The 24,505-nt window shown below is 35.5% G+C and overlaps 1 protein-coding gene across 5 annotated transcripts in view; it reads left to right on the top strand.

Annotated features, from left to right (window-relative positions):
- PDCD6IP (programmed cell death 6 interacting protein) overlaps positions 1-24,505 on the top strand; it is a 66,611-nt gene that overhangs the window by 20,702 nt on the left and 21,404 nt on the right. For 3 of the 5 annotated variants that reach the window (XM_021718627.1, XM_008070169.2, XM_021718629.1), the window contains 9 exons: positions 1,337-1,464; positions 3,757-3,910; positions 5,697-5,797; positions 8,051-8,182; positions 10,941-11,163; positions 12,390-12,513; positions 15,532-15,709; positions 22,415-22,526; positions 23,732-23,901. In XM_021718627.1, the coding sequence (XP_021574302.1) occupies positions 1,337-1,464; positions 3,757-3,910; positions 5,697-5,797; positions 8,051-8,182; positions 10,941-11,163; positions 12,390-12,513; positions 15,532-15,709; positions 22,415-22,526; positions 23,732-23,901 (1,322 nt within the window). The remainder of the gene's footprint in view (positions 1-1,336; positions 1,465-3,756; positions 3,911-5,696; positions 5,798-8,050; positions 8,183-10,940; positions 11,164-12,389; positions 12,514-15,531; positions 15,710-22,414; positions 22,527-23,731; positions 23,902-24,505) is intronic. The other 2 variants (XM_021718628.1, XM_008070170.2) reach the window with 1 other exon arrangement.

Below are 24,505 nucleotides of genomic sequence, written 5' to 3' on the forward strand. Positions count from 1 at the left end.
CCTATAAAGCTAAAACCTTAACCCTAAGTCTTATTTAACTTACTTACTACTATATATTTATTTCTATTAATCTTATTTCTATCCTTATGTCTCTGTATTTTCTTAACTATCACTTATACTATTATCTATCTCTTATCTTACTAGTTTATCTTATCTTACTATCTTATTATTAATATTCTAAATTCTATCTTCATTAAACTACTTCTTTAATCCTAAAATATCTTAACCTATTTTTTATCTCACGGTTGTTTTCCACCAGCTCTCAGCTGGGGTCTGTTGTTTATGAGGAAGTGACTGACTCGTTCTTCTCGGCTTCCTGCTGTTACTGAAAAATATCCTTACACACCCTATGGGGCACCCTTTTTGCTGCAATCTCACCCCCATTATGCCTATGTGTAATTTTTGCTGTCAAATGCCATCATCCATTTGCGCATCTATTATCTCAGTTAAAGAGGGAACATTCTCAAGCCTATGCACACAATCCTTCAAAGTTAGGGAAGGTCGGTCAACAGGATCCATGGGCCTTTACCTCCGTCATGGCCGCATTTTACTGGGACCTTGCTCCCAGCTGGCGTTTTTCCTGTTTTCAGGTCCCTTTTACCTTACTTTTACTAGTGATTGTGGCTCCTGGCATGTACCCAGAAGTGGAATTGCTGGATCAAATGATAATTTTGCTCTTAATTTTTTGAGAACTCACCATATTGTTTTCTACAGCAGCTGCACCATTCTACATTCCTACCAGTAGTGCACAAGGATTCCAGTTTCTCTATGTTCTTGTCCGCACTTGTTCTTTTTTTTTAAATAGTAACTGTCCTAATGGATGTGAGATGTGTAGATTTTTGGTCAAAATTGCATTTTAGCCAAATGAATCAGCTAGCCATCTGAGAAATGTATTGACATGAGGAAGTTAGGAGGTGCTTGCACTGACTTAGGTTTGTAGTAATTAGGAATTTATTTCAATGTGGTGGGATGATGTAATTTTGAGAGGTGTTGGAAAAATGGAAAGAACTTATTTGAATTTAGAAAATTAGGTAAGAAATGACATGAGAACGACTTACATTTTGATCCTGACTAATAGAAATGAGGAAGTAAAGGGAAGGAGAGAAAGAATAGTGTATTGGTCTTTAGGATTTTGGAAGATGGGAATGTTGTTATGGAAATAAATGCCTGGCAGGGCAGCTTGAAATATGGGAACACATTATAGGTGAGGAAACAGGTCTGGAAACTTGTTTTTGTGAGAGCCAGTGGGATAGAGGTCATAGTATTTCTCTTTGAAATATTCATTTACTTTAGAAAAAAATAATCTGATAAATTTTTCCTTCTTAATTTTTTACAGCTCTTGCAAGCTTAGGATATGAAAAGAGCTGTGTGTTGTTCAATTGTGCAGCCTTAGCTAGCCAGATTGCAGCAGAACAGAACCTGGATAATGATGAAGGATTGAAAACCGCTGCTAAGCATTACCAGGTATGCAGAAAAGTAATTACTGCATAATGATCAACACTAAGTTGGAGTAAATGAAAAATAATTTGCATTTAGGTTTATAGATATATCTTTACACAACAGATGTTTTCTTGAAAAGTAATGTACTTTTAAGATGAATTGATTCTTGTTGTTGAAGCCCTTAGATAAACTACCTGTAGACCAGGTCTGTTTTTCCTTACCATCGTATATCCAGCACCTAGCACAGTGCCTGGCACATAAAAGAGGCTCAATAAGTGTTGGCTGAACAAATGATATTTCAGACATTTATGGTAAATTACTTTAAGTGATTTCATTAAAAAAACTTGTACATTATTTTTTATATGTTTTCTTAGAGTCAGCTATGCCTAAAATTTCACGTTACAAAATTAAGACCTCTTGGCAAAGAAATGAAAGTGTAACTTTGTGACTTGTGGAGAGGTCATATTTACATGTGATCAGACATAAAGTGTTCTTAAATTGGCTAAATCTATATTTTAGGTACTAATTGCTTACTAATATGGCATATTATTTTGTGACAGTTTATTATTTGCCCAGCTTTTTTTTTTGTTTCAGCTATAAGAACAGTGATTATTAAGTAATATCATGTATAATTATGTTTTCATATTTATATGACTTTATAATTTACAGAGCATTTTCTTTGTGATGTGTGTGATGTAATGTAATCCTATTTTGCAGGCAAAGATAAGAAGTATTAATAAAGCAGTCCATTTGGGTTTCAGGTGTTCTGATCCTAAATCTCATGTACTTCCAAATAGTCCTTCCATTGTCCCCCCCATGAAATTCGCTTGTTTCTGAGGTAGTCTTATTTTTCTCATTTTTTAAGTTCAGAGGAAAGGTGAGGAATGGTGTTCGGGAAAGTATAAGAAAAATACATGTTAAACAAACAATATGTTCCAAATTGTGGTTTTCCATACAGTTTTGGATTCGCATAGGTGACATAGTACACACACTATTTCTTTTTGAGGTCGTAAGTGGCAAATATTTAAACATATGAAAATGAAGTAAAATTTTATTTAGTTTTCTGTTAACTGTAGCTCAGTTAATTGGCATGTACGATCATAGGTCATTCTGAATTATTGAAGAAACATTCCATTCTGTGAGTGTTCATGGCAGGTCACCTGGTATCATGGAAAGAGAACTGGTTGGTGGTATTAGACCTGTAGGTCTTTGTCTAGGCTCCTTGCCCCCAGAAGAATTGTGCCCTTGGGCAAGTTTTTTTATTTTTTATTTTTTTTTAAGTTGGTCTCTCACTCTGTCACTTAGGCTGGAATGCAGTGGCACAATCATGGCTTACTGCAGTCTTCACTTGTATGCCACCACACCTGCTTAATTTTTTTTTTTTTTTTAAATGAGATCTTGCTGTGTTGCCTAGGCTGATCTCAAACTCCTGGGCTCAAGTGATCCTCCCACTTCAGCTTCCCAAAGTGTTGGGATTATAGACGTGAGCTACCATGCCCAGCCTTCAAATTCTTTAACCTCTCTAGACTTCCAGTTACTCATTTGTGAATAAGAGACTTAGATTGGTTTACTAAACAAGGTCAACTGGTCACTCTTTGCTTATATTCTAATCTTAAAATAGTTCATGAATGTGGAAAATGCAGTGTTCATTTTAATACATTTAACTTTGAGTTATCCCTGTGTAGCCTAGTTATCTAACATATAACACCTTTTAATCCCAGACTGACTTTTTCCTTTTTCTGAGTATAATTTGTTTTATAAAAGCAATGCTATTTTAGTATTAACTAAACAAAATATAATCTGATGGGGAGCATTTCCCTAGGAAGCTCTGAAGGCCAGACTGAAATAATTAGTAATGTATAGTAATACTGTTTCTCAGAGGACTGGATGTATCTACTATTTGGGGTTTCTCCAAGTTTGTCATGTTTAATTATTTGAAATGTGTACTCGTTTGGGACCAAAGCAAGAGCGTTTCAGTACTAAAAATATTTTAATGCTTATCCCTGCCTCTATTCTCATATTAATTTGGAGGAAGTATATCTAAAAATAAACTAAATCAATTTGTCCCATTAATTTACTATGTTTTCCCCTGTAATTTTTCTCTTTGTTAAATCTCTTGTTACTCTATAGAGTTTTGGGAAGATACTCGTATTGTTTCTAGGTCAGATGTTTTAGATCAGTTTTGTACAATATAAACATTTAAATATGGTAGCTGTTCACAGTTAACATTTGAAATGAGTTTTGTGTGTAATAGTACAAAATTACGTCTTGCTGAGTTCCTATAGATTTTTCAAAAAATCTTTTTTCCCCCTCTAGTTTGCTAGTGGTGCCTTTTTACATATTAAAGAGACGGTTTTATCTGCCTTAAATCGGGAGCCTACTGTGGATATATCTCCAGATACTGTTGGGACCCTCAGTCTTATTATGTTGGCACAGGCCCAAGAAGTATTTTTTTTAAAAGCCACAAGAGGTAACTCCAATTTTTTTTCTATTTTGTTGCATGTGAAAAGAAGTGATAAGCTTTTAGACTAAAAAAGTGATGAGAATATAGTGTTTCCAATGTAGAGCTTTCCTTCTTGTACTTGATACATGGATTATTGAAAATTTTCAGCTCTACCTTTGTGAACTTGAGATACAAATGCACATTTAAGAATGTAGGTTGTGCCTGGGCTCAGTGGCTCAGCCTGTAATCCCAGCACTTTGGGAGGACGAGGTGAGTGGATTGCCTGAACCCGCGGGTTCGAGACCCGCCTGGGCAACTTGACGAGACCTCATCTCTACAATAAATCGAAAAATCAGCTGGGCGTGTAGTGTGCGCCTATAGTTCCAGCTACTTGAATGGCTGAGGCGGAAGGATCGCCGGAGCCCAGCAGGTTGAGGCTGCGGTGGCCGGGAGCGGCCATTGTACTCTAGTCTGGGTGACAGAGTGAGACTCCAACTCAAAAAAAAAAAAAGAATGTAGGTTGTGTTTGAAATCATGAAATGGGTAGTTAGCTATTATCTTTAAACACTGAATTCTGGAATAGCATTTATGTATGTTTGCAATGTTTCAAACATTTATTCAGCAAATATTTATTGGGTACTTACTATGTGCCAGTCACTGTTGTAGTTTCTAGGTAAACAAAATTAGCAGGCAAACAAGGTTCCTACTTTTAGAAAGCTTACATTATAGTGTGAAGAAGGTGATAAACAAGAATTAAGTAGACAGGGTAATTTCAGAGAGAGAGATAATTACTATAAAAAAACTAAGAATGAATTGTGTTAGTGGCTGGAGGTATGGCTATGGGATAGGAATGTAGGGGGAGTTTTGCTAATTTTAGATGCGTTCATCAAGAAGGCTTTCTTTGAGAAATCCTGTTTAAACTAGACCTCTAAATGACAAGGGGCCATCTAAGCAGAGTCTCAGGCCCTGTAAATGAGGGAATAAGAACAATTCTTTTTAATTTTTTTTTAAGAGGACACAGTTTCTGTCACTCAGACTGGAATACAGTGGCATGATCATAGCTCACTGCAGTTATGACCCTGTGCTCCTGGGCTCAAGTGATCATTTTGACTCAGCTTCCTGAGTAACTGGGACAACAGGTACATGCCAGCACACCTGGCTAATTTAAAAAATTGTTTTGTAGATACAGGGTCTTGTTATGTTGCCCAGGCTGGTCTTGAACTCCTGGCTGCAAGTGATCCTCTCACCCCTCAGCCTCCCAAAATGCTGGGAAAACAAGTGTGAGACATTGTGCCTGTCTTTAAGAACAATTCTTATAATACATATAAGTTAGTATGAGACAATAGAATTGACTGAATATGCAAGGACAGAGAAATTTGAAGGTAAAGAGCAGTTATTATGTGGAAGAGATACAAACTGGAATAATTTTTTTCTTTTAAAATAGCAGTTTATTTTGGGATAGAATTTATATACACTAAAGTTCACTCTTTTAAAGGATACAGTTCAGGGTTTTCAGCATATTCACAGAGTTTTGCAGCCATCACTGTCTTGTCTTAGAATATTATCATCACTCCCAAAAGAAACTACGTACCCATAGCAGTCCCCCAGCTGCTAGCAACCACTGATCTATTTCCTATTTCTTTGGATGTGCCTTTGTAGTGATTAAGTTTTATGCAGAAGACTTCATTTCATCAGAAAGGAATTTTTAAGATAAATACATAAACCATGTAGTCACCTCCATGTTTATACCGAATCTTATCAGATTATCTTACATTTGTTTTAATTATAATGCTCATTTTATTATTTATTCCAGATAAAATGAAAGATGCTATCATAGCTAAATTGGCTAATCAAGCTGCAGATTATTTTGGCGATGCTTTCAAACAGTGTCAGTACAAAGATACTCTACCCAAGGTCAGTTACTGTTTTTATAAATACTTGGTTATTTTGCATGTAGAAGTATACAGACATTTTTATGTATAGGAAGAACATTGAAAATTATATATTACAAAAGTTTGAAGCTTTAATAGAGACATTTGAAGAATGTGTTTGTAGAAATAGTTTTTAAAATTTAAGATGCATGAACAATTCTTTTTATTTAGGGGATGTCTTTGTCTTTACCCTTTACTAAACTTGTTTTTCCAAGCTAAAACTCTTTCTGGAAAACTTTGACCATGTGTTTTCCATCATTTTATCAAATCAAGACATTGTATAGTTCTGAATCATTGGTGATTTGATACAAGCATGTATACTTGAACATGTTGATTTTTCACACTTTTAATTACTGTCCTGTTTTCTTAAAGATGAGTCTTAAAGTGCAAAAACAGAAAGAAACAAGGAAAAGAAACTTAACAAATTCATCTGATATTTTGATTATAATTAAGTTTTGCCAACAGGGATAGAAAATTGAGCTGCTAATGGACAGCTAAGGAAAAGCAACCATCTTAACCCACAAATCACAGGAAGTATAATGTTTTAATGTAAACTTTTCTGAAGTGGCGATTGAAAAGACTATTCAGTGATGATTATTTGTAAATGACAAAGCAGATGACTAGGGCAATATAGATTTGGAATGGTTAAAAAAAGAAAACTTAAGATTGAGTGAAAATTAAGCTACTCTCCAGAAATATTCAAGGAATTAGCTGCATCTGTGTGATGATAGCATATAGTATTTGGTACATGATTTTTTGTAGGGGAATTTGTTGATTTATAAGTCATATTCAGAAATCTTTGTACACTACAAAATTGGAGACAACTTTAGGGTAGATTAAAAATGTACATAAGTGCATCAATAGCACACATTAGTCAGAAATTGAATAATAGAATTAATGTGAAGATTCCTGGGAATTTAAAATATATCAAGAGCCTAGTAGAAATTTGTCTAGGACTTCAGGGTATTAATAGCCTTACTCTTGAAGAGACTTGGGATCTCCTCTCATCTTTTTCTCATCTGAAAGACTTCATGTTCAGCTGCACAGTGTACCGTTACATCTTGATGGGCCATTATTTCAGTCCTGTCATGGAGAGAAGAGTGTCACCTACAAAGACTTGGAAGCTACCTCTGCAGCATTCCTGGTATTCCTTGAAAATCTCCTGTTAAAATACCAAGTTGCTTCAGCAATACCTTGAAAACTGTCACGAATGCAGTTTGAAATTTAGATGTCTTTTATTTTTTCCTTTTTAATTAATAAAGCTCATAAAGTATTTTCATATTCTAGTTATAAAACTGGAATATCTGCAAGTAGTGACCCAGGAAGCTAGGAAATTATTCACTGGGAGACAGGAAAACACTCAAGGTAGTAATTCAGTTTTTGATTTTCTATCTTTTTGTCTAGACAGTGATTGTCTAGTATATTTCTTGGATTTTTTAATATTATGTACTTCCTAAAAACAATGAAGTTGCAGGCTAGGATTTGTCATTTTGGAAGAACCTCTACCAATATTACTGCTTTTCTGGTTCATGTCTTTGGATCTTTTAAAATTGATTTTTACTGGAGTTACTTTCAAAACAAATTGGGCAGAATAACACTATCATATCATTAGTCTTGAACTTAGTGTATTTGTGATATGTTTTTGAGTATATGATACTAAGATATTCATGTTTATATGATACTAAATTTTGGTATGGCCAAAACATCTTTATTAAGAATTCTCTTAGGATATAAATTTGAGATCTTACTTTACTGTCTTTTGTCTTTTAAACATGATGAAACAGTCAGCTATAGAGCAATTTCATTAGTGTGTGTGAGTAATGGTGGCTTAGTTAACTTTAAGGGCTGGGTAAGGGCTTATAAGAAAGCTTCTAAAGTCCCGTGCTTGGTATTCCTCTGTGAATGTTTGTTCTACTTCTCTTTCTAATCATGCATGCTTTTCTTTCCTCTTTGTAAACACAATGTTGACTTCATGGATCAATTAAAGAGAACTGTGAAAACCTAAATTGGCTTCAATTAACAGTTAAAAAAAACTTAATTTTAAATGGAGGAAAAAAATTGAATTAATGGATTCCAATTCACGCAAAATCATGTGGTCTTCTCTGTTTACACCTAATGACTAACCTACCTCTAAACCATTAATGGGGTGATTCTAATTTCTGTCTCCTTTTCCTTTTTCTTCCTGCATCCCATGTTGTCTGTGGTGGTTTGTGTGGTTGGACTCTCCCCTGGTCAGTATTTTTATTTCCAGGAGGTGTTCCCTGTCTTGGCTGCAAAGCACTGTATCATGCAGGCCAATGCTGAGTACCACCAGTCTATCCTGGCAAAACAGCAGAAGAAATTTGGAGAAGAGATTGCAAGGTTACAGGTGAGTTTCTTGATGATAAATATTTAAGTAACTAACTTGGATCTCCATTTTTTTCCTAGTGAGATTTCTAGGTTTACTCATAAAAACCTTTCTCATTCATTGCCCTGTCAACAGAGACAAACGTTTTTATCTTTAGGCTTTACCTACTGCATGTTTTTTTGAAGTCTCATAGCTTATCTAAAAAATTTCATGAAAAATTCGCATTGTTATTTTTTTATCCATGTTTATTTTAATGTAAAAATATTCTAAATTAATTGCCATGCATCAGGAATGTGTATATAAATACATAAATAGATGTAACTGCAGGTACCGTCTATGCAGTTGAATTCATATTGTTGGCATTGTCAGAATCTTGCTCTGACATCTCTGGAAACCTTGCAGCAGGAGCAAAAGCTGTTTATGTGAGTTATTTGTGTTTTGATTATTGGCAGAGGTAGGAAGAGGACTTAGGGAATTTGAATTAGGGAAATTCAAATATGGATCGGATATTAGGAGGACCTATGGATGTCTTAGTCTGTTTTGTACTGCTATAACAGAATACCACAGACTGGATAATTTATAAAGAACAAAAGTTTATTTCTCACAGTTCTTGATGCTAGAAAGCCTACTGTCTAGGTGCTAGGCGCCTTCGTGCTTTGTCATCCCATGGTGGACGATGGAAGGACAAGAGAGCAAAAGGGGGGTGAAATTGCTTTTATATTAAAGACACTCTCTTGATAACTAATCCATTCCTGCGATAATGTTGATGCATTAATGAGGGCAGAGTCCTCATGACCTAGTCACTTCTTACTTGGCCCCACTTCCCAACACTATTGCTTTGGGGATTAAGTTTCCAACACATGTACTTTGGGGGACACATTCAAATCATAGCAATGGAAGTGTTGCTTAGGAAGTTTAGACTAGTCTTTTCATGAGAAAACAAACGTGCACTAACCAAATTAGAGAAACATTAAAAACAAACAAACAAAACAAATTTTCAAACCTGGATTTGTCCAGGCAATTATGTTGATTTTAGTAACTTAGATTCTTACATAAAATGCTTCTGAGCAAGGAATTAGTGTGGAAAGGATTAAAAAAAAAACAACTCATATATTTAAATTATTAGAAGTTTAGTTTATTTTCTAGAAATTCTGGGACTATTAGATTCAAGTAGACCTATAATTAGTCTTTCTAAACCAGCTAGAGGTGAACTCATTTTGATGCTTTAATCTCATTTTTAAATGCCACTGGAAAAGGGAAACTATTTAAAATTCACACAATGAGAGGTAAGACTTTCCTCAGTAATAGACACATAAACTTACTCCTTTTTTTTCCCCCCTATGAGTTTATAGCATACCTATAGTTCTAATACCAGTTTTGCTATTTGGGAGACTGTTCAACTACATTTACAAATCAAATTTGATTTACAAGTTTAAAAAGTGATTTCAATTTGTGCATTTTTCCATTTCCTAGTTTACACTGAAGATGTAGCTTTTGTTTTGTTTTAGTTATCTTTAAGCATTGTATCAGTTTTGGAAGTTAAGATTTTTATCATATTAAGAAACTATATATTTCTATTTTGCTAAGATTTAATAAAAATCAGGAATATTGAATTTTATCAATTACTTTTTCAACATCTATGGAGTTTTTTTAGCTTAAATTTGTGATTTTGGAAAATTACATTAATAGGTTTTTAGTATTAAAACATTTTTGTATTCTTTAGTTTTGGTGTTTCAGACTTGCTTTGTCTCCTCATCTGGTCATTTTATGTACATAGGTGTTTTCTATGTGCCTGAGAATATAATTTGTTCTTTAATAGTGGAGTCTAGCTAGCATCCTCTATATTTGGTAAATCAAACTCATTAATTGTGTTACTCAAATCTTCTATAATTTCACAAATGTTTTGTTTACCTAGTCCAGCCATTGTAGAGACAGGAGTGTTAAAAATTCTTCCAGTTTGATTATAGTAGACTTAACATTTTCTCATGATAATTGTTTATATAGATAGAAACTGTTAAATGCAAAATTTAAGGAGCTTTGTGCCTTTTTGGCAAATTGGCAGTGTTAAATAAAGCATTATTTGTCCCTAACAATACTTGGGTCTTATTGCCTATTTTAGATGATGTTACTATACCTAATACTACCTAAGTAATACAGTTTGAGCCTTAAATCTGTGTGAAGCGTATATTCTTTACATACAGCCAAACTTAAAATTCTTACTGACGCTGAAATGACATGCTACTTTGTTCACTTCCTATGTTGCTGGGTATTTTTTTTCCAGATCTACCCTTTCACTGAGGGTGCAGCCTTTGAGGTTCCTGCCTTCATGTGAAAGAGTGAAGGAGGAGCGCCTCAGTTCTTTGTCTTGTGTGCTTTCAAGACTCTTGTCTCAGGTCTCCATGAGGACTTTTAATAAGTTTTAACTGCTATTCTTTCATTATAGAAATAACCCAACAGCGAGCCTTCTTCAATGTCAGTTTATACTGATTGTCCCATAGATTTCTTTTACTATCTTGGTAATTTACCTATGTGTTTATAGACATGTCTGCTATGTATTATCTTTCAATTCTTGGGTATTTTTATGATGGGAGAATAAGGTTATTCTGTCAGCCACATTGCTAGAAATATAAGGCCTCAAATTAAAGATTTGCCACTTGTACCCCACATTTCTATTATAAAATAAAATAAAATAATTAAAGATTTGTTTTAAAACCAAAACTGATATTTGATGGAGAAAGAGAAATAAAATGGTTTTTTTTTTGGACATTTTTCTTTTTAGCATGCAGCAGAATTGATTAAAACAGTGGCATCTCGTTATGATGAATATGTCAATGTGAAGGATTTTTCTGACAAAATCAACCGAGCCCTTACTGCAGCAAAGAAGGATAATGATTTCATTTATCATGATCGAGTTCCAGACCTTAAAGATCTAGACCCTATTGGTAAAGCCACTCTTGTGAAATCCACCCCAGTCAATGTACCTATCAGCCAGAAATTTACTGGTATGTTAGTTATTCAGACCTACTTTAATCTTACTCATCTTTTCTTCAGCTTAATCTATATTTTCTAACTAAATGCACACAATTACTATTGTATGCTTTGAATATAATTTGTGTACATGTTCAAAATGAATGTAAGAATAAAAATTGTGTCTTCAGTGAAATTCTAAGATGGAAAGTAAATGATGATAAAGCATATATAAAATATACAATAGTCATAAAATTTGAAACTGTGTATTTATTGAAGACTTCAGTCCGGGTAGTGTGGCTCACACCTGTAATCCCAGCACTTTGGGAGGCTGAGACAGGGGGATCGCTTGAGCCCAGGAGTTCAAGACCAGCCTGGGCAACATAGTGAGATCTCCTCTCTGCAAAAAAGTAAAAAAATTAGCTGGGTGTGGTGGCATGCACCTGTAGTCCTGGCTACTCAGGAGGCTGAGGCAGGAGGATCACCTGAACCCAGGAGGTTGAGGCTGTTATGAGCCATGATTGTTTGTGCCACTGCATTACAGCCCTGGGTGAAACAGTGAGACCCTGCCTCAAGGAAAAAAAAAAAAAAAAGACTCCAGCTGTTGTCATTTTGTTAACATTTGTTATTTAAGATCTGCCATTAAAAAAATACATAAACATTTCTTTAAACATGCAAACTACTTCTGGAGTTATATTTATTATGAGATAAATAAATGTTATAATATTGTAGATCTATACATTATCTGGTAGCCTCTAGCAGAGATCTCAAGGATAACATTGTGTTACTGAGAAAGGATGATTATCTTACTTAGGTTTATTTAGCAAACACAAAGTGTTTACCATGTGCCAGGCACTCTTTTAGGCACTTTATAAATATTGGCTCATTTATTTTTATTTCTTACAACCACCCCATGAGTTTGGTACTATTATTATCCCTATTTGATTGATGAGGATACTGATACACAGAGTGGTTATGTAATTTTATCATGAATGATCAGTGTCACCAAAGTTCCCTCAAGCTCAATTGACAGATACATCTTGAAAGTTAAAGACAATTAAGTTCAAATGAAAAAACTTTTCATTGTTGACATTGTCCATGAATATATTGATCTAAAAATTCGTTATTATTGTGCTTTCAATAGTGATTTGGTTTTGATTTTTATGTATTTGTAGTCTATGTATTAGAAGTAGAAACAATTAGTTTTACAGTTTGACTTTTTGTCTTCAAATTCTGTTGTGATTTCCCTTTCTAATTTTAGATCTGTTTGAGAAGATGGTTCCTGTATCAGTGCAGCAGTCTTTGGCAGCCTATAATCAGAGGAAAGCTGATTTGGTTAATAGATCAATTGCTCAGATGAGAGAAGCCACCACTTTGGCAAATGGGTAGGTAGAGCTTTAACTTTCATAAATTTATCCCTAAAGTTTTCTGTTTGGTTATTCTTTAAAATAGTATTATGAATATTTTAGTTTTCTGAGCTTAGAACTAAAAAAATAGACACACATTTTTTGGGGACACCTTATTTATTAAGCCCTAGCAAATACAGTTGGAAGAAATTTAATTACAGAAACAAGATGAGAATATTTGACAACTAGTTTGTATTTTAAGAAATATTTATTTGAGGGAACTGAAAAATAGAAATGAGCTCCTTAAGATACATGGTGCATTTAGTATTCTGAATCAATTTTTGTTAGTTTAGACTAAGAAAATAATTCATTAATTAAAAAAATTAGGTATGATTTGCACACAGTAAAATACACCTATTCTAAGTGTACGGTTCAGTTAGTTTTGATAACTGTATGTACCCGTGTAGCCATCACCACTACCATGATCAAGATAGAGACCATTTCTATTATCCAAAAACATTCCTTTATGACTCTTTCCCTTTATTCCCTCCTCTTATGGCCCCTGGCCGCTACTGTTCCCTGTCATTATAGGTTAATTTTGTTTTTTATACAATTTAAAAGAAATGTAATAATTATAGCATATACAATATAGTACCTTACAGTATTGTTATAGTATATACAGTATGCCGTATTTTTAGTATATACAGTGTATACGCTATACTTTCTTCCCTTAGTGTAATGTTTTTGAGATTTGTTTGTGTTGTTTGTATCAGTTTAATTATCTTTATTACTGAACAGTATTCCATTTTATGATTATACAGCAGTCTGTTAATTCTTTCACCTGTTGATGGATATTTCCGTTGCTATGAACATTCATGTACTTAGATTACTTGTGTTCTGTTGATATTTTGCCTAGTTGATAATGAAGATAAACCCTTGTGCGGACATGTTTTAATTCTCTTGGGTAAATACCTAGGAGTGGAATTGCTGAGCTGTACAGCTAGTGCGTGTTTAACTTTATACTGAATTGCCAGATTGTTTTCCAAAGTGGTTGTTTCATTTGATATCCTTACTGGTAGAGAAATATAGTTACTCTGCATCCTCATCAGCACTTAGTACCATCAGTCTTTTTAGTTTTAGCTATTCTAGTGTGTGTGTGTAGGAATATCTCATTGTGGTTTAATTTGCATTCCCCTAATTACTAATGATATTGAAGTACTTTTCATGTGCTTGTTAGCCATTCATGTGTCTTCTGTGAAGTGTCTGTTGAAATCTTTTTCGCATTTAAAAAAATTGAGATTTTCTTAACTGTCTTTAAAGAGTTGCTTATATACTTTGGAGGCAAGTCCTTTGTCAGATGTATGTAATTGAGAATACAGTTGACCCTTAAACAGTGGTGGAGGTTGGGATGTCACCCCCACTGCATAACTTTTGACTCCTCAAAACCTAACTACTAATAACGTACTGTTGAAGCCTTACTGATAACACTGATAATACATATGTATTATTTATTATATTCTTACAATAAAGCTAGAGAAAAGAAAATTCTATTAAGAAAATCATAAGGAAGAAAAAATATATTTACTATTCCTTAAGTGAAAGTGGGTCATAATAAAGGACTTCATCCTTGTTTTAACATTGAGTAGGCTGAGGAATAGAGGAGGAAAAGGAGGAGGGTATTGGTCTAGCTGTCTCAAGGGTGCCAGAGGTGGCAGAAAATCCACATGAATGAACCTGTGAAGTTCAAACCTCTGCTGCTCAAGGGCCAACTGTATTTTCTCCTAGTCTGGCTTGCCTTTTCATGTTTTTAGTTTTGATGAATGTATGAATTTTGAATTTACTTTTCTTTAACAAAAAGGGAATCAGTTTACTCTAGCATATGATTAAGAGGCAGTCTGAGTTTTCACAGAGCTTATTTTCTGAGATCATTTTGTTACATCATGTCATTTGCTTTTTTGTCTTTACGTAGTAGATAGGGATGCGTTTGTGCTTCTTCTGTTATGTTAAATGAAATAACTGTGGAATTGTGCCACAAAACTGAGAACAGATGAAGATTCTGTCATGAATACTTAGATTACTTGTGTTCTGTTGATATTTTGCCTAGTTGATATGAAGTTTTAACTATTTTATATTATTTCTGATTTGGTAGTGATGATGTAAAAATTAAAAAAGACTGCCTTTTTTTTTTCTTGAGTTGGAGTCTCACTCTGTCATCCAGACTGGAGTGCAGTGGCCGCTCCCGGCCACCGCAGCCTCAACCTGCTGGGCTCTAGTGATCCTTCCACCTCAACCTTCCAAGTAACTGGAACTACAGACGCTCGCTACCACGCCCGGCTAATTTTTTTGGATTTATTGTAGAGATGAGGTCTCGCCAAGTTGCCCAGGCAGGTCTCGAACCCGCGAGCTCAGGCAGTCTACTCATCTCAGCCTCCCAAAGGCGTGGGATTACAAGCTGAGCCACCGAGCCCGGCCCTTTTTTTTTATTTTGAGTGTTCTGTTGTTCAGGCTGGAGTACAGTGGTCCAATCATGGCTCCATGGCTCATCTCAGCCTCAACCTCCTGGGCTCAGGCGATCCTTCTGCCTCAGCCTCTTGAGGAGCTGGTACTACAGGTGTGTGCCATTGCACCTGGCTAAGTTTTTGATTTTTTTTTGTAGAGATGAGGTGTTACTATGTTGCCCAGGCTGGTCTCGAACCCCTGGGCTCAAGCAGTCCTTCTGCATTGGTCTCTCTAAGTGCCAGGATTAGAGGTGTTAGTCACCATATCTGGTGAAGACTGCTTTTTTTAAAGATAGAATTTTTGACTTTTAATTACTTGGACTTATTTACTCTCACTTTTTAGCTTTCAATTCTGAATTGTGAACTTAATTCTTTAATGATTTTGGTTTAATTGTATCGATCACTGTTTTTCCCTTTATCTTTGCTCTAGTTTTCCATTGATAGGGCTTATTCACATTTTTTGGTGTGCTAACTCCATTGCTTTTGACTTAGATATGGGAGATTAATATTTTAAAGGTGGTTTCTATTTCTACATGACATAGTATCTCGTTTTTTTCAGGGTATTAGCTTCCCTTAATCTTCCAGCAGCAATTGAAGATGTGTCTGGAGACACTGTACCTCAGTCTATATTGACTAAGTCCACATCTGTGATTGAACAGGGAGGCATCCAGACTGTTGATCAGTTGATCAAAGAACTTCCTGAACTACTACAACGAAACAGAGAAATCCTAGATGAGGTATGTTTTAGAAGATTTGCTTTTCAAGTAGAAGCACTGTGATTCTTTGATGTCCAGCAGAGATTGGGACTAGAAACTTCCTCCTGTTGGTTTTCACGGGGTAGTATTCAACACCTTGATGAATTTACTGTAGCCCAGAGCCTGTTCTTCAGCCTCGAGAAATTCTGGTTGAGTGAGAATGAGTTCATTCTTATCTTAAGGATAAACAAGTGTACATTAATGAAACTCATATACCACTGTGTGAAACTAGTATACTATGAGAAATTACTCTCACACAAACTGTCAAGAGTCTTCATAATTAATGATTTATTCTGTACATAGGCAGATCAGCTTTCTTTGTTGTTATTTTTATTGATCTTTTTCATTGCCAGGATATCTAATTGGTTCTTTTAAAAACTCACCTTTGTTTATTTTAAAACTACATTTGGTTCCTTTTTTTGAGATAAAATTTACCTAACATAAAATTTGCCATTAACCTCTTTATAGTGTTATCACCCCCAAGAGAAGTCCTGTACCCATTAACAGTTACTCTTCATTCTCTCCTTCCCCTTACTCTTGGCAACCACTAATTTGATTTCTGCGTCTATAGATTTGCCTCTTCTGGATGTTTTCTATAAATGGAATATATAATATGTGGCCTTGAGTTTGGCTTTTTTTTTTTTAACTTAGCATAGTGCTTTCAGGTTCATCCATGTCGTAGTATGTGTCAGTACTTCTTTTCTTTTATGGCTAAAATAATATCCCATCGTATTGTTATATCATATTTTGTCCATTCCTCAGTTGATGAATATTTGGGTTGTTTCTACATTTTGGCAATTCTGAATATAGTAGTTCCCCCTTATCTGTGGGGGGTGCATTTTAAGACCCCCGGTGGATGCCTTGGATAGTAGCAAACCCTATATATTCCGGGTTTTTTTCCTATCTGATAACCCATATGACTCCTGAATGATTAACTGGCAGGTAGCATACACAGGGATGATTCATGACTCAGGCAGGGTTGAGCAGGACACTACTCAGAACAGCTTACAGCTTAAGACTTATAAACTGTTTATTTCTTGACTTTTCCATTTAATAGTTTCAGGCCATGGTTGACTGCAGATAACTGAAACTGCAGAAAACAAAACCATGGATAAGGGAGAACTACTATAATGCTGCTACTTATGTACAAGTTTTTGTTTGAAGACCTGTTTTAAATTCTTTTGGGTATGTACCTAGGAGGAGAGTTGCTGGGTCATGTGGTAAGTCTAACTTTGCTTTCTTTTGAGCTGATGTCACACTCTGTCACACAGGTTAGAGTGCAGTGGTGTGCTCACAGCCACCACAGCCTCAACCTTCTGGGCTCAGGTCATCCTTCTGCCTCAACCTCTCTAGTAGCTGGGTCTACAGGCATACACTACCGCACCTGGCTAATTTTTTGACTTATTGTAGAGACGAGGTCTTGCTGAGTTACCCAGGCTGCTCCTGAATCTGTGGGCTCAGGCAGTCCTCTCGCTTTCACCTCCCAAAGTTCTGGGATAGCAGGCATGAGCCACCAATGCTGTAAGTTTAACTTTTGAGGAACTGCCAAACTGTTTTCCAGAGTAGCTGCTCCATTTTGCATTTCTATCAGCAGTGTATAAGGGTTCCAATTTGTCCAAAGTTTTGCCAACTCTTATAATTATCCATTAAAAAGAATTATAGCCAGCCTAGTGTGTGTTGTGGTTAGATTTGCATTTTCCTAATGATTAATGATGTTGAACATCTTTTCATGTGCTTATTTTATTTTTTTATTTTTTTTATTTTTTTTATTAATCAATATTTTTATTATGGTTTTGTGGGGTACAGTTAAGGGTTAGGTGTACAATTACGTTTCATTCAGGCACCCTGTTGATAAGAGGTGTTTTCCCATCCCCAGACAGATATTTGCCACTGTTAATCCCATCCCCCTCCCCCACCATAGTTTCCCAGTACCGTCAGTCATTTTCTTATAGTATTACATTGGATGTTCAAGGTCCATTATATGAGTGAGAACATGTGATACTCGGATCTTTGTTTCTGTGAGAGGTCACTCAATATTAGTCACTAGTTCCATCCAGGTTGCTGCGAAATTCATGATTTTGTTCTTTCTTATGGCTGCATAGCATTCCATCGTGTATATGTACCACATTTTTTTAATCTAGTCCTCTTTTGAAGGGCAGCATGGTTGTTTCCAGGTTCTTGCTATTGTGTGGAAAGCAGTGTGGCGATTCCTAAAAGCTCTAAAAATTGACCTTCCATATGACCCTGTAGTCCCCCTACTGGGAATATACCCTGAAGAACACAAATCACTCTATAAAAAAGATACCTGCACACGTATGTTTATCATGTGCTTATTTGCCATTTGAATATCTTTTCTGGAAAAACGTTCAAGTCTTTCACCCTTTTAGAAATTGGGTTGTCTTTTTGTTGTTGAATTGTAAGAGTTCTTTATATATTTTGGATACTAGGTCTTATTAGATGTGTGATTTATGAATATTTTCCCTCATTGTGTGAGTTGTCTTTTCACTCTCTTGATAGTGTTCTTTGATGCAGAAAAGTTTTTAATTTTGATGAAGTTCAGTTTATCTTTCCCTTTGTCATTTGTGCATTTATTGTTGTATTTAGAATTTCATTGCCACAAATCCATGGTCATGATGACTGACCCTTATTTGTTCTACTAAAAGTCTTTTATTTTACCCCTTATGTTTAGGTGTTTGACTCAGTTTGAATTAAGTCTTTTATGTGGTGTGAGGTGAAGGGGTAACTTCTTTCTTTTGCATGTAGTTGTTCAGTTTACCAGCACTAAAAAAGAATGGTTTTGCACCTTCTTGGAAAATCACTTGGTTTATACGTTTAAACTTACACAGTTACTACGTTCTTTATACTGTTGTACCTTTGTTGTAAGTTTTGAAACAAGGGAGTATAAGTTCTACAATTTTGCTATTCTTTTTCAAGGTGGTTTTGTCTATTTGAAGTTCCGTGCAATTCCATATGAATTTTAGGATCCTTTCTTCCATTTCTGTTTAAAAAAAGTTAGAAATTTGATAAGGATTGTGTTGAATTTTTAGATCAATCTTGGGAGTATTGTCAATCTTAACATTATTAAATCTTCCAATCCATGAACTCAGGATTTTTTTAAAGATATTTCATGTCTTTCAACAATTTTTCTTTTCTTTTTTTTTAGTAGGGGTCTCACTCTGTTGCCTAGGTTGGAGTGCGGTGGCATGCTCCCGGCTACCACAGCCTCAACCTACTGGGTTCCGGTGATCCTTCTGCTTCAGCCTTCCAAGTAGCTGGAACTACAGGCACACACCATCATGCCTGGCTAATTTCTTTGATTTATTGTGGAGACAAGCAACATTGTTTTATGTTTTTTAGTGTACAAGTCTCTTTGGTTAAATTTATTCTAAGTATTTTATTCTTTGTTGCTGCTATTGTAAATTGGAATTGTTTTCTAATTTCCTTTTTGGATTGTTCATTGGTAGAGTATAGAACTACAACTGATTTTTGTATGTGGGTTTTGGATTCTGCAACTTTACTGAGTTTGTTTATTGTCTCTAATAGTTATTTTGTGAATTCCCTAGGAATTCCTGTATATAAGTTCATGTCATCTGCAAACAGGCAGATGACAAAGTTATTCAGTTTGGATGACCTGTTTTATTCTTGTCTAATTGAGTGCTGAATAGAAGTGGTGAGAGTGGATATTCTTGTCTTGTTCGTGATCTTGAGGGGAAAGCTTCCGGTGTTTCACTATTAAGTATATTAGCTGTGGGATTTTCATAGACTGCCTTTATCATGTTAGGAAGTTCCTTTCTATTTCTAGTTTGTTGAGTTTTTTTTTTTTTTTTGGGTCATGAAAGAGTTGTATTTTGTCAGATGTATTTTCTGCATCTCTTAAGATGATCATATGGTTTCTCTTCCATTCTACTAATGTGGTATATTACATTAATTGATTTTCAGATGTGAACCACCCTTGCATTGCTGGGGTATCTTACTTGGGCATGGTATATAGTCCTTTTAATACACTGCTGGATTTGGATTGATAGTATTTTGTCGAAAATAAGGGATATTGGTGTGTAGTTTTCTTGTAATGTCTTTGTCTGGCTTTCAACTTGTGTGTCCTTATAGTTGTGTCTTTTGTAAATAGCATATAACAAGATTTTTCTTTTTGGCCCAAACCGGTACGATGACCACTTGTGTATCTAACCCTGAATTGTATCCCACATCTTTAAAATAAAATTAAAAAAAAGGAATTTAGAAGTGTCAGTGCTGGCACTTCTTGCCAACACTGAGTATATGGTACTAGTAAATAGGCTGTATTGCCAGACCTGCTGTGCTTGCCCTCTATCTGGAATTCTGACATTAGAGAAAATAGTGGTGGAATGTTCTTCACTCAGCATCCTGTTTTTTTATAGTATGTAAAATTTAAGAATTTTCCAGTAAGAAACAAACAAACAAAAACCAAGATTTTTCTTTTAAATTTAGATTGGTGATCTTTGTCTCAGTCTGGAGGGGCTAAATCCTTTGTCTCTAATTTCTAAAACATATTAAAAATATTTACTGTTTATTCTTTATCTTACATTTCTAATATCTGTAATTTTTGTGGGGTTGATTCTGTGATTTGTTATTTTTGCTGATTTTTACTCATAGTGGCTTGTTACCTTTTGTATTCTTTTTTTCTTCTTAATGTTCTTTATTTTGAAACTTTTATTTTTTTGGAACAGTTTTAGATTTGCAGAGAAGTTTCAAATTCAGTGCCAAGAGTTCCTGTATATTCTTCATCTGGTTTCCCTGAGTTAAAATCTTATGTAGTCATGATATGTTTGGTGCATATCATTACTCTGTTTTTACCAGCTATTCCACCAATGTCCTTCTGTTCCAAGATCCAGTGTAAAATACTACATTGCATTTAGTGTTCAGTGAGCTTTGATTGTTAATACACATTTCCTGGAACTTATTTGTGGGAATTCTTTGAGATCTAGGTTTAAGGTGAGTTCTTCTAGAAAGGAATTGTGTTTGCTTCTGCCATAAAAAGGCATTAAACTTGACTTCTCTTCTTTCCTATTTTTTCCAGTTAATTTTTTTTTTTTGAGTTGGAGTCTCACTCTGTCAGACTGGAGTGCCGTGGTTGCTCCCAGCCACCGCACCTCGGCCTGCTGGGCTCCGGCGATCCTTCTGCCTCAGCCTTCCAAGGAGCTGGAACTACAGGCGTGCACTACTATGCCCAGCTAATTTTTTTTTTTGAGTTGGAGTCTCACTCTGTCACCCAGACTGGAGTGCAGTGGTCGCCACTGCAGCCTCGACTTGCTGGGCTCCAGCGATCCGTCTGCCTCAGCCTTCCAAGTAGCCAGAACTACAGGCGCGCTACCACACCTGGCTAATTTTTTTGATTTATTGTAGAGATGAGATCTCACCAAGTTGCCCAGGCGGGTCTCGAACCTGCGGGCTCCTAAAGTGCGGGATTACAGGCTGAGCCACCGAACCCGGCCTAATTTTTGTTTTATTGTAGAGATGAGGTGTCGCCAAGTTGCCCAGGTGGGTCTCGAACCCGTGGGCTCAGACAATTCACTCACCTCGACCTCCCAAAGCTTTGGGATTACAGGTTGAGCCACCGAGCCCGGCCAGTTAATCTTTTAATAAGAAATTTACCTTAGGACTTGGTGTTGCACAGATAGTGTGGTTTTTAGTCCTAAATTCAGACATTTGACTAGTAATCTCAGATAATATTTCTTTTTTCTTTTATATTTAGAGCCAAGGTTCGACAGGCGAGTTTTCTTTTGTAGCGTAATTTTCCTTTTTAAAAATTCATCCACTAAGAGTTACCTATTTAAAAATGCTGCACTTTGAGGGGGAAAGAGTGCCTTTGATCAGAGCTCTCACTCTTTATTGGGACCCACCTATGTTTATTTTTGCCTTCTCATGTGTTAAATTTATTCTCTTAAGCCAGTGACAAACTACATAGCTGGCAGACTATGGACAGTGTACCAATTCTGGCTTGGGGCCCATTGTTGTATTTGTTAAGGATGACTTTTTAAAATCATTTTTAGAGGGTTGTCAAAAAATAATCATGTGTGACAGAGACTGTTTGCGGCCCACAATGCCTAAAATATTTACTCTTTGGTGATTGACCAAAAAGTACGGCTGCTCTTTGTCCTAAGCTATCAGGGATTGTCAGATACTATTGGCTCTAGCACTGTGTCTACTTTTTGTGTTTCTGGTGCCCTGTTTTCCTGTCTTCTCAGCTATCCACTAAAAAGGCATTTTAAAATATGTTAAACATAATTTTCAGTTTGTTGTATTGGGATGAAAATTTAAATCTTTTATTTTCATGTAGTTTGTCAGTTTTTCCCTTTGTTTTGTTTATGGTTTCTGAGGTTGAAAGGTTTTGTTTATGACTTCTGTTTATTTTAACCTTAAAACTTTCTTGGTATATAGATACAAATAATCTCTAATTTATTCTTTCTTTTTTATTTTATTGAGAAAGGTAATAACTAACTCAACCTTAGATTTTAGAATATTTCTTATTAAATGTATCATAACTTAGATGTCTGCAACAAAAAATGTCAAGTCAATTTTTTTCTAACGAGTAGTGTAGATGTTATTTCAGCATACTAAATTATCACCTATGTTGAGTATAATCACTTTTAAAATGCTTTACATTTTTATACCAGAAACGATATTTCCATGTTGTTTTGCTTTCCTTTAAAGTCATTAAGATTGCTGGATGAAGAAGAAGCAACTGACAATGATTTAAAGGCAAAATTTAAAGAACGCTGGCAAAGGACACCATCCAATGAACTCTATAAGCCTCTAAGAACAGGTAATGTATGTAAATGACCTTTATGTGAATAAATTTCCAATTCAGATCCATATTGCTGCTTGATTAAATTGGGCTCAGTTGTAAACTATGTTTTACTGAAATGGGGTATACTACTGTGAAAATCTAGGTGTTTTTCCTCAGTTTAGTATAAAGATAAAAAGTAACAAAAATAATCTGTGCTCATTGTAAGAAATTCAGATCCTTAAGGATATAAAGCAAAAACTAAAATGGTCCTCTAGCTCTCCTTTCCTATTTCAAATCCTGTGCATATTTTAAAATATAAATAAGATCGTGACATTTGTATAGTTTTAAAATTTCTTTTCACTTAATACTGAATCCTGGGTAATAAAAAATGAACTTTAACAGTTACCTTGAAACCAAATTTATGCTTTTTAAGACTTTATTATGGTTTAGTGCTTATTAAGATAAATGCTGTCTTTATGGTAACCAGAGACATGCTTTATTTATCTTTGTAAAAGGAATGTATACTATTGAGATTTTTCTAAAAAAAATAACTACTTTTTTTTTTTTTTATAAGTCAAGTTGATCTTTTGAGAGAGGAGTGCTTTAAAATAAGTTGTGCCAATTTTTGGAAAGAATGATTTCTTCTTATATTCATGAGTTGTAGGAAAAGATTAGCCTAATGTCAATTAGCTTTTATTTTTCAGGTAGTAACCACCAAATATATTTTAAGGTGGGGGTTCCCAACCCCCTGGCCGCAGACCAGTACTGGTCCATGTTAGGAACAGACCTGCATAGTAGGAGGTGAGTGGGGGATGAACAGAGTTGTGTCTTCTGTCATATCAGCAGTGGCATTAGATTCTCATAGGAACACAAACTCTATTGTGAACTGTGCATGTGAGGGATCTAGGTTGCATGTTCCTTATGAGATTCTAATGTCTGATGATTACCCCCCTCACCCTCGTCTGTGGAAAAATTGTCTTCCATGAAACTGGTCCCTGATGCCAAAAAGGCTAGGGACTGCTGTTTTAAGGTATAGCTGTGCTTTTGATTTTATAAATAATTTTGCCATTTTTCAAAAACAAAAAGGAAAGATTGATAGGAGCTGAGTTTTAATTATCAAGTGAATTGGGGCCGATAGAAAGGGCGATAAATAAAGTTGGGGATCAGAACAAGTAAAATCTAGTCCATAAAGATTGTTGTTAGAGTCATCTCTGTGCTCTGCAAACTTTATTTTACCCCAGAGGGAACCAACTTCAGAGCAGTTTTAGATAAAGCCGTGCAAGCAGATGGACAAGTGAAAGAACGTTACCAGTCTCATCGTGACACCATTGCACTTCTGTGTAAGCCAGAGCCTGAGCTGAATGCTGCCATCCCTTCTGCCAACCCGGCAAAGACCATGCAGGGCAGTGAGGTGAGAAGGAGCATTGTGATGTGGGCAGCCGTCTGCCTAAGAAAACTATGTTCAAACTGTTATGTACAGTGAACTGCCAATTTCTTATTGGGAGCTTTTAAAAAATACAGAAGTAAATTGAGGTTCTTATATTTATTGTATACATATTGTGTAATAATAGGTAATTATACTAATATTACTGTCCTCTAAAAATAATTTTCATTTATTGAATATCTTATGTGACCTGGGAACTAAATGCTATATACTTCATATATTCATAGCATTTAATTCAGGTTTTATAAAAGGGAGAAGCTTTGGCCAGGCATGGTGGCTCATGCCTATAATCCCAGCACTTTGGGAGGCTGAGGTGAGAGGACTGCCTGAGCCCTCGGTTTCAAGACCACCAGCCTGGGCAACTTGGCGAGACCTCATCTCTACAATAAATTAAAAAAAAATAGTTGAACGTAGCTCCAGCTACTTAGAAGGCTGAAGTGGAAGGATCACCTGAACCCTGCAGGTCAAGGAAGGCTGCGGTGGCTAGGAGCGTGCCACTGCACTCCAGCCTGGGTGACAGAGTGAGATTTCAACTCAAAAAAAAAAAAAAGAGGCTTAGAAGCATAGCATA

Source organism: Carlito syrichta, unplaced genomic scaffold (assembly GCF_000164805.1).
Source record: "Carlito syrichta isolate Samal-C Ts95f unplaced genomic scaffold, Tarsius_syrichta-2.0.1 Scaffold313175, whole genome shotgun sequence".
In the NCBI taxonomy this organism is placed as follows: domain Eukaryota; kingdom Metazoa; phylum Chordata; class Mammalia; order Primates; family Tarsiidae; genus Carlito; species Carlito syrichta.